Genomic DNA, 14,424 nt, shown 5'->3' on the forward strand with positions numbered 1-14,424 from the left:
ATGCAAGTCTGCAAACAGTCCGTGTTCACAGTCTGTCCCTGTCACTATCTCTGCGTCTTGTGTCGTTTGATTCTCTCTCTCTCTCTCTCTCTCTCTCTCTCTGTCTTTCCACCCACTCTGCTGTAATTCCTATTCCGCCCACAGAGCCCAGGGCTCACAGACAGAGATGCAGAGACACGCTCGCAAGTGGGAGTGAGTGTGTGTGCATTCACACTCATATACTTCACAGAGGCGTGAGAAACAGTCGCACACACACACTGAAATGTAAGTGCTTCACAGTGGGATTCTTCATGTTATTTACACAATGTGTTGTGTCACCTACTTAGTATGCCTTGAGCACAGCATCTGCTTAAAGAAGAGAGCGTGAAAGAATCAGTGTGTGAGTGTGTGTGTGTGTGTGTGTGTGTGTGTGTGTGTGTGTGAGAGAGAACAATTAAGGGGGTTCAGCTTCCTGGCATGTGCTTATTTCAGTGTGTGTAAAATTGCAGTCGATGTGCACAACAAAAAGAACAAAAAGTGTGTTTGTGTGTGGATTTGTCTTGTTTGACAGGCACTATTAAAACATAAGTCTGGTATGAAGAGCTACATTCTTCAACAAGTCCCAACCCTGTTATCTCCGAAAGTGGTGTTTGAGAATCTGAGGGGTCTGGGTTTTTTTGGACCCTGGAGCAAAGTAGTATCATCACTACGATAATTCAGTCAGAATTTGTGACTGATATGATGGCACATGCAGCGGAGTGTATTTGACTTGGCCGTAGAGAGTTAAAAATGCACCGTATATCTCATTTTATTGATTATACAATGCCCTAACATGAGATTATACCACCCATCTAGACGCATCGATATTTTACAAACATTATAGGTGAGAAAATACACTCATATATAGAAACACAACCAAAAACAAACACGTACAAACAGAGTGATACTGAAAAAAAAAACGTCTAAATCAGGCAGTCACAAGACCGAGAGTTGAGACAAGTTGCTTTCTGGGTTGCATAATTATTAGGATTCTACCTTATTTTATAATCAAGCTTTTCAACTACAGGAAATAATTTTCAAATGCTGTGTCATTAATATTTATTTAAGCCTTGCGCTGCACAACAAAAAAGTATTTAGGTTCCAATTTTCTGATTTATTTTCTATTCTAATGTTCTAATTCTAATGTTCTATGAACAGTGTGTAATCTTATGATGATTTAATCATCAAGAGCCTTGTCGTTCATGGGTGTTTTCACACATGCATGACTTCATGTATGCTGAAAACTTCTCAAGAATCTCAAAGTGATTCAGATTTTTGCAATCATTCAGGCCCATTGCCTCAGACTACAGCGCGGATTCAACTACTCATGAACCAACTTCCCTGTCTTCAAGTTGGTTGAGCAAAGCCTGTATACAGCATATCCGATTATGCAACAACAACAAAAACAGCATTATTTATATAGTCAAGATTATTTAGACTAAGATGTTCAAATCAGTAAAGTGGTCAATTTCTTCAAAAACCTTATTCTGAGACTACATGAAATGGCACTTTTTACTTCTGAAGTGTAATGAGTTAAACCAAATATTTAACATGAACTGTACTGAAACACATCGGAAATAGTTTGAAGTGTAAAAAAAAAAGCTGTCTCTAAATGCCTAAGGGGTCTCAAGATAGCTTAAAAAAGATAAAATAAGCATTAAAATAAGATAAAGATTTCACTTATTTTAATTCACCCCATCAGAAACAATCTCTTGGAAAAGCTGAAGTATAGCCTAATATAAGAAGTATGATTTACAGACCTGGAAGTCGTACTTAAAACTACATAGGCACTTTTACAATAAATATATTTTCTAGTTTAAAAAATTCATCAGAAAAAAATTGAGAAAACAAAAATACTTGGCAACACTTGAGTTTAGGGTCCAATTCCCATTAACTAGTTGCTTATTAGCATGCATATTATATTGGCTGTTTATTAGTACTTATAAAGCACATATTAATGCCTTATTCTGCATGACCATATTCTACATCCCTTAATCCTACCCAATATCTAAACTTAAAGGTAGGGTAGGTAATCCTGTTCAGAAACACTTTTTTTTATACTGGGTGAAATGGTCCTTCCATCCTGAGAGTAGTCAATACATTATGTGTTCAGAAAAAGGAATGAAAACAATCAGACCTCTGTAGCAGCTGCAGGACAGTAAAAACTCTGACCAATCACTGCCATTCGGTGCGAATGTAAAGAACCAATCAGATGCCTTCATGTCTCGTGCCCGAGCCCCACTGCGCGCACTCATCACATGTCACCGTTCCCGGAAATATTCAGCTCAAAGCACCTGCATATGCAGTCAGCGAAGGCAAACAAGGCAAACACTACTTCCTCGGACCCTGCCCGCACTCTTGAACGACCTCCTCTGCTTCGCCCTCAACCCCGGACCTGTCCTCGAACCGACGATGCGGTAACGTTACTTGTCTCCGGACTCGGAGTGTATGTTAGTCTTCATTAGAGTCAACAATGTTTTCATCATGGAAACTCTTACATGCAAAACACCGTATATGTTATGAATCTTACACGAAATTCACCTTCATCACAGTGTAACTGATGGTAATGGAAAAACGTGTATCAATGCAACCTGTTTTTAGTTTTGCCTTATAAATATAGCTCGTTACCGAATGAAACTTTACCAGTATCGATATGCTAGCTTGATAGTGAGTACTAAAAGAAATCTTATTTGTTTATATTCATAGTGATAAAGTTAGGTATTTTATTACATGTGATTCTGACATGATGTCACTGTATGTACTGCGCTCCTTCCTCTCCACTCGTCTCAGGTAATAAATGCGTCTTCCAGCTGAGCCTGAGCGTTTGGCGTCGCGCGTTCATGTGTTTTGGGGGCGTGGCTTTGGAAGGAGCTCAGAAGGGAGGGGGTGGGAGTGAATGGAAATAATGAGCTGTGTTTATTGCAGATTAAAAGGTCTACAGTCACTCGATTTTTATATTTTCTTTTTCAGAGTACTTACATTTTAATTATGTATTGGTATATAAAGACAGTTTAAACAAATTTGGAATGTTTTTTTTTTAGAAAAAGGATTACCTACCCTGCCTTTAACAACTACCTTACTAACTATTAATAATCAGAAATTAGTAGTTTATTGAGGCAAATTACCTGAAAAAGTGAGAATTGGACCTTAAACTAAAGTGTAACCAAATACTTTAATCCAGTAAATCACAAATGACTCGAAAAGCCATTCAAATTTGTACATTTGTTAAAAAGAGAGGGAAACATTTAGTGCTTAAAACTTCTGGAATCCTAAAATGTAATTTACAGAAACTAGGAGTGTCAGGTCTTTAAATATTGTTGTGGACAATGGGGGACCTTGGAGTCATAAATAACGAGAACGTCCTTGCTTTATATGGTGGATGGAAGGGAATATTTTGAAAAAGATAAATAAAAAGGTTTGATGACATCAGCCAAAAAGTCATACAGAACCAAAGTTATTCATCTTTGATGAGAGATTAAGATAACAATTTTCTTTAAAATCATTCATCATAAGGCCAGAAATGTGTATTTCAAGTTCACTTCCATGTTTAGGAAGAAGTCAGTCTCAGGAGTGCCATTCAGTTTAAATTATCCTTTGCATTTAAAAATAAACCGCATTCGTGACTCTCAACGACAGTCACGATCCGCTTTGAATCGGGGGGGGGAGGGTGGAATTTGTTGGCTCAGTGAGCAAACTAAAGGCTCGAAGGGCTGGCATGATGTCACACAGTGTTTGTGGGCATGAAGAGAAATGCCATCTCACCGGGTAAACACTCGCTGACAAGATAACTGCATAGCTCGCTTTCTCTTACATGATAGGCCAGCCAGAGGAAATGTGTGTGTGTGTGTGCTGGAGAAGCTGATAATTAGTGCCTTTCCTGAGGTTGTTTGTGTATGTTCATCTCAGAGCTTGAGAGTGTGTGTCACAGCATTTAAGGATAGTATTCAATTAGCGTGTGATTTAAGAGTGTGTATGCATGTTTATGCCTCACTGCAGAAAGTGTGTGAGTTCGTAGCAGAGTCTCTGCTAACGAGAATAATGCTGCTCAATGCTCATTAGCACACACACACACACACTCTCTCACACTAATTACGGTGCTGCTTCACAAAGCGAGCTCTGTTCACACACAAGTGTCGCCACCCTGCATATGTACAGCTCTGAGAAAAGAGACGAAGCCACCGGAAGACAAGACAAAGATCTGAGGAAAATAATAGAAGCAAGGGGAAAACATATAAAACATTCAACCTTCATTTCCATACACAGCATTATTACAGAAATATCAATACATGTGTTAGCATTTGACCAGCATGAAAACCTTCCTGTTCTTAAGACAGTTGTTTTCTCTCTTCTTCACCGAATACAACCCGCTTTATGCAATCAGGCCAGTGTTTGTTCCAGCCGCTCACTAGAGGAAGCGTTTCATACTTTTATCTTATCACGTCCGATCAACAGTGTGACTGTCCCGTCAGAGTGGCACTCACTTTCACGCTATGTAACTCAGCCGGTAAAGAGGGATATTTCTGCTCTTTAAAGGAGAAAGGATTTGATCATGAGACAAAACAAGTTTAAGAGTAACTGTTTTCTGGGATCAGTTACTCATTATTGAGAGATCATTTACAATAGTGGACATGGGTATAATAATAATTACCAACTGATTACCTTTGGAAAATAGAGATGACTTTTTTTTAAGTGTAGTTATTTATTTAACAATAATGATTTGATTCAAATAATATACAGGATATTTAATAATAACAGTAATATTTAATAAATATAGTAATATTTAAGATGAAGTATGTAAGATTAATTGTAAGCAATTTGGTATGTAAGCAATTATTAATTAAACCAACAATGATAATAAAGTTGAAACAGAATTTTCTTCAGAACTTTCTTTTCATCATAATTTCCACAAAAATATTAAGCAGCAGCACAACAGTTTTCGACATTGATCATAATAATACATGTTTATTGAGCAGGATTTCTGAAGGATCATGTTGACACTGAAGACTGGAGTAATTTTTCATCACAATTGAGAAATTAATTGTATTAAACTAATAATATTTTAATATGGAAGAGGTTTTATCCAAAGCTACTTACTATGTTTAGATGGCACTATAGCAATACAAAGTCATGGGTTTAATTTCCATGGAATGCATGAACTAATAAAATATAACTTGAATTAAATGTAAGTGGCTTTGGACAATGGTAAATGTTTCATGGCCAGGAAACTGAATCCATGACTTTGGCGTTGATATAGCTCTGGTCCATCCTTTAGTGTTTTTAGGGTCTGTTTTGCCTGCCGGCCACTTCATCGCAACAACATTTACATATATAACACAATGAGTTATGTAACAAAGTTAAATACTTAGGGGTTAAATTCATTGGCCCAGAACAAAGATTGTATGGGTATGTATCCCCTTATTTTACTCAATCATTATGCTATACCCCCTATATGGGGGTGGTGGTGGCGCAATGGATAAGACACATGCCTTTGGTGTGAGAGACCCGGGTTCGAATCCACTGTGAGACACCAATGTGTCCCTGAGCAAGACACTTAACCCCTAGTTGCTCCAGAGGTGTGCGACCTCTGACATATATAGCAATTGTAAGTCGCTTTGGATAAAAGCGTCAGCTAAATGAATAAATGTAAATGTAAATGTAAATGTATACCAAAGAGGACTTTAGTGAGCCCCTCATCAGAGGGGTTACAGTGCTCATGGCTGTCCCACTTGACAATGGAGAAATGTTAATAGTGATATTTGCCTTGGCAAGCAGCACTAATCCTTGCTTTGCTTCTGATAATAAATGATTAGTGAACGTTAACCACAGATTGATGTTCATTTAAAATAAGTTAAATCTGAAGTGTGCAATTTCTCCACCGCTAGCATTACTGAACGCAATTGCAAAAATGATGATTTTTCAAACATATAAAACTTATCACCGCCGTTGGTCAAGCAAAAATAACAGTTCCCCCTCAAATCAAGCAGGTCAGCATGCGCCAACAAAACAAGCAATGTTTTCACAGCACCACAGATCAACAGTGTTTACAATTTCCAGGCAAATCAGTGTACAAATGGCTTACTTATAGTTGTCTCTGCAAATCAAGCTGAAATAGAAGAAAATATGTCAATATGTTCCAAATTAAGCCTCTAATTACACACAAAAAAATATATATAAAACCATAACCACTGGCATGCTGGCTATCAGGCCAGACTGAGATGTGACGCGCTGTCAGTTTTTTCATTCCCCCTGAGCGCTTCGGTCTGAGAATTACACCATTCACGTTTCACCGTCTCCTCCGTTGCCATGGTAATCTGCCGTCACTACACAGATGCACTCTATCTCTTTGACTGCTGGGTCTATAATTAAACTCACGTGTGCAAGTGTGACCAGAGCCATTAACACACTGGAATCCCCTCGCTGCGGTGTCAAATCTGTTCTACAACCGCCATTTCATAAATAAGGCCCCGACAGTTCTAACCTCCAGAGGGTTGATTGTGTGTGTTTGTTTCAGTTTGCATGCATGTCTCTTGTCTCTGAAGTACTGCGTAGGTTACTCATTCGTTATGTAATCATTCCCGACCATCCGGGTGATAGGATCGGAATGCTGGGAAGTTTTATAAGTGAGAATGAGAGAGAGACAGAGAGAGAAAAGTCTAGAGAAAAAGAGAAGCATTTAGGGAACCTCACCTCAAGGTCATCGAGTGAGCGAGCCATGCTGAGACGCTTGGAACGTCCGAAAGATCGTCTGCCAGAGGAACGCTGAGGAAAGCCCATAGTGATGCCTTTGAACCTTCCACCCTGTGAGAGAAAGACATTAGTAACACATACACGACAATTTCAAAAAATTTACTGTGTTTGACCAAAATTTCTACAATGCAGTTGCAATACATATTATACAATACATATTGCGATGCATACGTCAAGATTTACTGTTACAATGCATCATGACAATTTCCACCAGATACAAGAGAGAGAATATATAGTTTAGGGTCAGCAAGATTCAACCAAATTCTTTTATTTAGCAAGGATGCATTAAAGGAGAACTCCGGTCAATTTTAACATTGAGCTCTTTTTTTTTTGTACATTTGGAGTGCACATACCTGTATTTACTTCCTGTTTTCGGTCGAAGTCCACAGTAGTCGATTGTCAAACTCATACGATCCAATATTCATGCGCGTGAACTCAACAATCGACTACTGTGGACTTCGGCCGAAAACAGGAAGTAAATACAGGTATGTGCGCTGGCTGAATTAACATCACTTTTATTCATATCTTTCACATCTACTGCAGTCAGATTCACCGTGTTCACTCTGAAGGAATCACTCACATGACCTGTGCACTTGTAATGACACATCAAGGATGTTAAGAGGCTAAAAGCAGGTTTAAAACTTGCCCCATTTAAGTCAACAGGGTGCACATTTTAAAACGAGGATAACACGGTGTAGGCAACACCGATTTTTGGCGTTGTTCTCTGTACTGACAGCACTCCAAATTTACAAAAAAATGAGCTCAATGTTAAAATTGACTGGAGTTCTCCTTTAAATTGATCAAAAGTGACAGGAAGTCTGTTACATTATTACAAACAATTTATTTTAAATAAATGCTGTTCTTTTAAACTTTCTAGTCATCCAAATAATCCCAAAAAAGTCAATGATAATGAATGTTTCTTGAGCAACAAATCAGCATATTAGCATGATTCCTGAAAGATTAGCCTATATATATATATAACATATCAACACTGTCATATCCATTACATGCCAAACACTCAAGAGAGTTGTCATGACAGAAATACACTCGCACTGTTTGATTTCATTATGGTGATAGCACAGGGTCACATGAACAGACACAGTGTTTACTCACTCCCTTAGGGAAATGAGTATGTGCTTTTGTGTGCATGCAAAAACTCAGCCGTGTGAAGGTCACAATACTAATGTTTCTTTTGTCACCAAAGTGATTTTTATGTGGATTTCCCACTGAGGTTTTTAATTTAAATGCGATGTTTGTGCCACTAGCATCACCACACAGTATTGCTATAAAATATTAAGATTTCTATAACTTTTGAGAGAACATTTGAGTAGCCTAATTATCATCACATGTGCCACTAAGGTGCTGTGAATGGTTGTTACGGTTTTCTTTGTTGGCCAAAAACTTCTTTTTTTTCAATATAAAAGTGCAATCAAAATTTCTATTTCAGTGAGACTTAATGGGCAAAAAGGGTCATTTATCTATTTGTCAATAATATAGTGACATTTGAAGCAGTTATCTTTTGGTCAATGCAGCGAATTTGTGTGACCAACCTGAACTCGTAATCTTCAAGGTGAAATCTTTTGCCCTTGTGCAAAATTTTTGATAGCGTGCATTGCTGCATTCCTACTAAAATTACTGAATTCCGCCAAAGAAAATGTGCCAAACAACGGAAAATGTGATTGCACCTTAAAAGCATCCTCCATCTTAAAATGTACAATTCTATTTTAATTTACTATCCCTCATGTCATTCCAAACCTGTATGACTTACTTTCTTCTGTGAAACACAAAAGAAGATATTTAGAAAAATCTTGGTATTCAAAATGTTTTGGTGACTACTGACTCCCAATGTATGGACATAACGATGGGAGTCATAACAAATACTGAGACATAACAAAAGTCATTCAAGTTTGGAACAAAATGAGGGTGAGTAAATGATGAAAGAATTTTCTTTTTTGGGTGTTCTATTCCTTTAAGTACTTGAGTTTTGCCCATTTTATTATGTAATTACCAGGTGCAAAGCCTCATAAGAACAGTATTTACACATTATCAACACATTCAACTGGTATAAAAGAAAGTATTTTAAAACATACACACATCAGCATTAACCATAATCATTTCTGCAAATACTCAAAGACGTGACACCATGTTATGTTTTGTGTTCAGAGAAAGCCCAACAGCAACACCAGACAGAGAAACAGGAGGACAAATGTACAAAGATGGGCAAACTATTTCTCAGGCGGTCAGACAGAGACGCAGACAGAGAGGGATCATTTTCATAGGCTAAAGTTTAGAGACTGATTGTGCAGATGACAAGAGCAGCATAATCAAATGGTCTGCTGTGTTGCCTAGAAACACTGAGAACTCTGTGTTCAGGATCATCATTATGACACATTAAGTGCAAACAAACATATGCACACACACACACAAATATGCCAACACAAGTGCACTACATACGCATGAGGGTCAGTGAAGTACATACTTTAGCTAGATATGCATATATGTTTCCACATTTAAAGGGACAGTTCACCCAAAACTGTTCACCCATGTTGTTCCAAACATGTTTGACTTTCTTTCTTCTGCAGAACACAGTGACCATTGACTTCCAATTTGGGAAATGGAAGTCCTCAAAATATTTTCTTTTGTGTTCCCCAGAAAAAAGAAAGCCATTCAGGTATGGAATGACTGCGAGTACACAATGACCGAATTTAAATTGTTGGTGAACTATCCCTTTAAGGCTAACAAGAAGAGGCATTTACATAATATCTCTCTCGATCACAAGCATGCAAAGACACCGTGATCACACACATACACACACGCTCACATGACGCACGAACCATAACAGGAAACCTTAGAGAATCAAGAGACGACAAATGATCAGTGCACTCGAAACATATGAAACACGGGGCCTTTAATAAAGGATATGACAGTTAATGTGAAGCATGTAATTATGAACTTAAGTCACTATATGACAAAATTGGCAATTCTTGTTTTTTGTATTTAATGGAACATTGCTGTTCGTTTTATAAATGATTTATCTGTGCAAATCATTTTTCAAATTAATGTGCCCTCGTGATTTTTAATCAAAATAACTTCCCTTTCCTCTTGCAGCAACCTTTATCTGATGATGAGTTTACTGGTGAGAGGGCGGGACAACCTGTCACTCACATGACATCACAGCAATAACAAGCCACAACCATCCAATGAAATAAAAAATCCTGCCGTACATTTTTCTAGGTCGAGAAGCCGTTTCACTCAAATACACGTCACAATGTGGAAGAAAAGATTCATGCCGATTTTAAAGTAGAGGAAAAACTAAAGGATCGACCAAACATTCAATGGAAACAAAAAGACTGCTCTTGTAGTGCAGCAAATGTTCCAACATTTTGCATCCTTTCTGGCTGCCTGCATAAACACCCATATTGCGTATCATTAAAAACGCCATCAGTCATGGGACAGAGGAATAGGGGAGCCAGACACAAGTGGCCGACTCTTCATCACCCCAGCGGTTTCCATGGCCATTGAGCAGCAACTAAACTAAAGGAAATATTGTAGACTATACTATGTCCCTTGAATGAATTGTTCAGGCGGTTGCTGAAAAGCATAAGCATAAAGCTGTCAACATGGGTTTAGAACAAAACATTAAATGTTCCAGATGTTAACAGGAGCTGGTTTTTTTTTTTGTTTTTTTGTTTTTGTATGTATGTAGTACTTGGGAGTTGAATCCTTGGAGAAAAAAAAGTGTTTTAGTTTTTTTTTTTTTTTTTCATATTTATATACTTCAAAGACTAATAAAGAGAAAAAAGCATGAGGCTCATATGACTATGCTTACACAGCCTAAAGCTCTTTTTTTAGGTTGCCAAAGGGTGAATGGTATACAAGCTGAAAAGTCTCAAAGTACCACATTCTGCCCTCTTTTTTAGTTCATTTCATATCAAAATGTATTGATTTATATATTCTATAACTGTTACTATTTGTAATTTCTTTCTTTCTCAATCTCTCTCCCCTCCTAAGGTGCAGTTGTGTCAGTCTCAGGGTTGAGATAACATCATGGATTCCTGTGGGGAGCAGGGACGTACAGTGAGCTGCATAGACCTTTTAGACTTATCAGGGAGGAGCTATCTTTGAGGAGCTCTGAGGAGCTATCTTTCCTGTTTACTTCATCCATGAGGAGGGGATGACAAACCGTACCAAGAAATGTTACTAAAAACACCATCTATCTGTTTATCGGTTTCATAACCATGGCAAAACTGTCCCGCTCTATAGGACTGTGAAGCAAAGCTTTCACAGTAAGATTACAATTCAGACACTGCAGTATTCATATAATCAAAACCATAACCATCTCAATCTTTTATGATGAAACAACACTCCACAGGGACGTTTAAGTATTAAGGCCCGTTCACACCAACAAAGATAACTATAACGGACGATATACAGCATGTTCTGATTATTATAAGTGTGCGCTGCAGTTTTGTCGTCTGCCGCTTTAAATGCTCTATCGTGAATGTTATCGTTATATTTGAGGTGCGGACTCTGCTACTCTTTTACATATAGAAATATATCGTATGGTTATGGTATCGTGCTTGATGTAACTGGCCTTTAGAGTCTATTTTCGGTCATGATTCAGAAGAAAGTGTGTTCTTTGACAACTTTTCTGTACCGCTCTCCTCAAGTCTTGACATGACTTAAGTGGAATTCGCCATACATCAGACTCAGCATTGTTCTGCACATGCTCAGTAGGCTACTCATTGAAGGTGGGTAGTTTACAAATACTATGAACATAAAATAGTGAACAATTCTTATATATGGTACATACAGTGGGCCCATTTTTGTAATGACTTTTAGCCAAATGGTGTCATGGTGATTTTTAATGGATGTATTAAGTTGTTTCACTACATTAACCATAGACAAGAAGGTGTCAAAACAATTTTTTCATCTATTTTATAATAATATGAAACCAAACAATGATTGTGCAATAAAAGAAAATCGTTTTACTTTATATGGAATAAAAAAAAAATAAATAAAAAAAAAAACATTAAAATAAAATAACAGCCAACTTCGATACTTTGCTATTTTGTTTTATAACCTATAGATCAGTATACCTTTAAACCACTGAATAATCATTTGAAAATGAATACGCATTTAGGAGTCAAAATAGATGAAGGAGAAGAATCATCGTATTATCAGAGAATGTCTAATATGGCGAGAAGTTTCACTCTCACTACACTTCCGGCTTCTGAACTGGTTGCAGTTCCACTCTGATTCCATATGAGGGCGCTCACAGGACGAGTGCAGAATGAATGGAGGTCAATGGCGGTATACCCCTCAAAATCCACTTTTCTCATGATATAATTTTTTGTCTAGTAATTTGAATGTTGTATTCGAAAGGAGATGCAAAGAAATTACACATTACTGGGTGTTAGATTTTTTAGAGTCACTTATTTGCTTTAAAAAGTCTTTCAAAATGTCAGTGACGTCAGAATGCTGACGTCATTAGCAGAATGCTAGCGTGTTATGGGCAACAATAACTCAACCTGTAAGAAATCAATAGGACATAAGTACTCGTTCATTCAACTTTCGACCTAAAACCCATGTTGAACTTGCAAAATCTACAATCAGATCTGAGATTTCTCAACGGCAATCGGGTGAAAGAGACAAATTTAGCCGTCTAGCCCCATTGACTCCCATTCATTCTGCACTCATGGCGATCGCCCCCAGTGGAACGCTGGTGGTACTACAGCCAAAATTCGGTACAATAGGGCTTAATAGGGAGTGGACAGGCTCTCCGTAGACGGGCTCTGGTATTATTCTGCAACAACATTTGACCTGTAATTGGCACAGACAGAGGAACAGTGCCACCTCTTGGCGACTAGGAGATCAACTCATGACCTCATGTGGATGCCAAGCAAGTGTCTATCTCTTTCATGATGTCACAAAACAGACAAGAAAGTTTAAACTAAAATATTGAAAGGAACCACTGTGAATACATCCCTACACTCTAAGTAAAGTCTGTAAAAAACAAGGCCCAATGTACTGTTGTTAATACAGTTTTCCAGTGTTTTCCCAGTATTTTTAATTACATATTTCAATGTGTTGTGTTTTAAGGTTAAGGCAAATGTCGTAACAACAATTATGTACGTAATTAACAGAAAAGGCACATTTTAAATAAGCAAATTTTATGATTCCATGTTATGCATGCAGTTTTTATTACCTCATTAATTCAGAGACTACATGTAATATTTGAAATATTCATGTCACACTATTTAAAATGTATTAGTTTAGGCAAAGAGGCGATTCAAATTTGTGCAAAACTTACAGAAATCTTAAAAACTTAAAGAAATGCTACAGCATCAAAATACCACATTCCCATATAAATACAATATATACATTTGGACATAAAATGTTGATATCCACATTATGTTGATACACACATTAAGTGGAGCTTGAATAAAACAAACAGAGAATGAACTGAAAAACGATTCCTTAAAGCAATGAACACAGACCACTGACGCCTGACATGTCTTATTCTGTATTTAGTAGACCCTGAAGCTATTGTCAAAGCACAGATGATGATGCATATAACAGCCACAGTGCTATTCAGGGAAATCCAATCAATGCAGTCTGTTTTGTTGCTTTGGGCCTGTGGACATCATTGTTGGCTCCCGTGGAGTGATTCTGAGCTTTACTCAATTCCTAATAAATGCGTTTTTAAACGAATAATGAAGACAACTGTACATGTAGCCTGGTTTAAATGGAGTGGAACAAAGATATTATTCATATTTGATTTTTGAATACACACACTGTAAAAAATTCTAACCACCACAACTCAACATTTTCTAGTGACTGGTCACATCTAAATTGTTCAATTGGCCCAAGTGAAAATCTGTAAATTATAAATTTACAGAATTTCACTTGGGCCAATTGAAAAATTTAGATGTGACCAGTCACTAGAAAATGTTGAGTTGTGGAGGTTAGAACTTTTTTTACAGTGTGTGTATTTAGAGAGCTTAGTAGTGCACGCATAATATAGCCAACAGAAGAATACTGATAGGCCTATTTCTTTCTCATGCCGATCCAAAACATTGAGGAGATTCCCCCTTCCAAATGTAAAGCGCTTTGAGTACCTAGAAAAGCGCTATATATGTAACAAATTATTTTGTATTATTTCATTTCATCTGTAGAACACAGTTTTGCACGAATCATAGGAAAATAATTTATGGCAATTTACTGCCCCTTGGTCCTTATCTGCTTTCGTTTGATGGAAAAGAGTACATCAACATTCTACTAAACTTTTTGGAACAACATGAAATGATGATGACAGAATTTTTCTGTTCGGGTAAACTATTTCTGAAAGTATCTCATTCAGATCAGTTTCAGTGGTTTGACATCTAGATTCAAGACTTCAATATGAGTGATCTGCTGTCAGCTACTAGAGGCCCATCAGTGGCAGTCGTGGCAGTCAGAGCAGAGGGAGCTCACGGCCATTTGAACTGAAAATTTTCCATTGGGAGAATGATACGTACCCCGCTTTGTATCTCAATCTTCTCATCTCAGGGTCAGTTTTAACATGTTCCCTCCAAGCAAGGAGCCACAGCTGAAGCAGCAAATGGGAATGAGGTATTTTCAGCCTGGCTATGCATGTCACCTATCTGACAGAATTCT

General features: G+C 37.5%; 1 protein-coding gene across 4 annotated transcripts in view; it reads right to left on the reverse strand.

The window, feature by feature from the left end:
- rgs12b (regulator of G protein signaling 12b) overlaps positions 1–14,424 on the reverse strand; it is a 46,372-nt gene that overhangs the window by 27,666 nt on the left and 4,282 nt on the right. For all 4 annotated transcript variants that reach the window (XR_014625504.1, XM_084390103.1, XM_084390101.1 and 1 more), the window contains exon 3: positions 6,706–6,816. Coding sequence is in view for 3 of the 4 variants with exons in the window: in XM_084390103.1 (XP_084246229.1) it covers positions 6,706–6,816 (111 nt within the window). In the remaining variant the exon portion in view is untranslated. The remainder of the gene's footprint in view (positions 1–6,705; positions 6,817–14,424) is intronic.

The sequence above is a fragment of the Rutilus rutilus genome, assembly GCF_951802725.1.
Source record: "Rutilus rutilus genome assembly, chromosome: 2".
Classification (NCBI taxonomy): Eukaryota; Metazoa; Chordata; class Actinopteri; order Cypriniformes; family Leuciscidae; genus Rutilus; species Rutilus rutilus.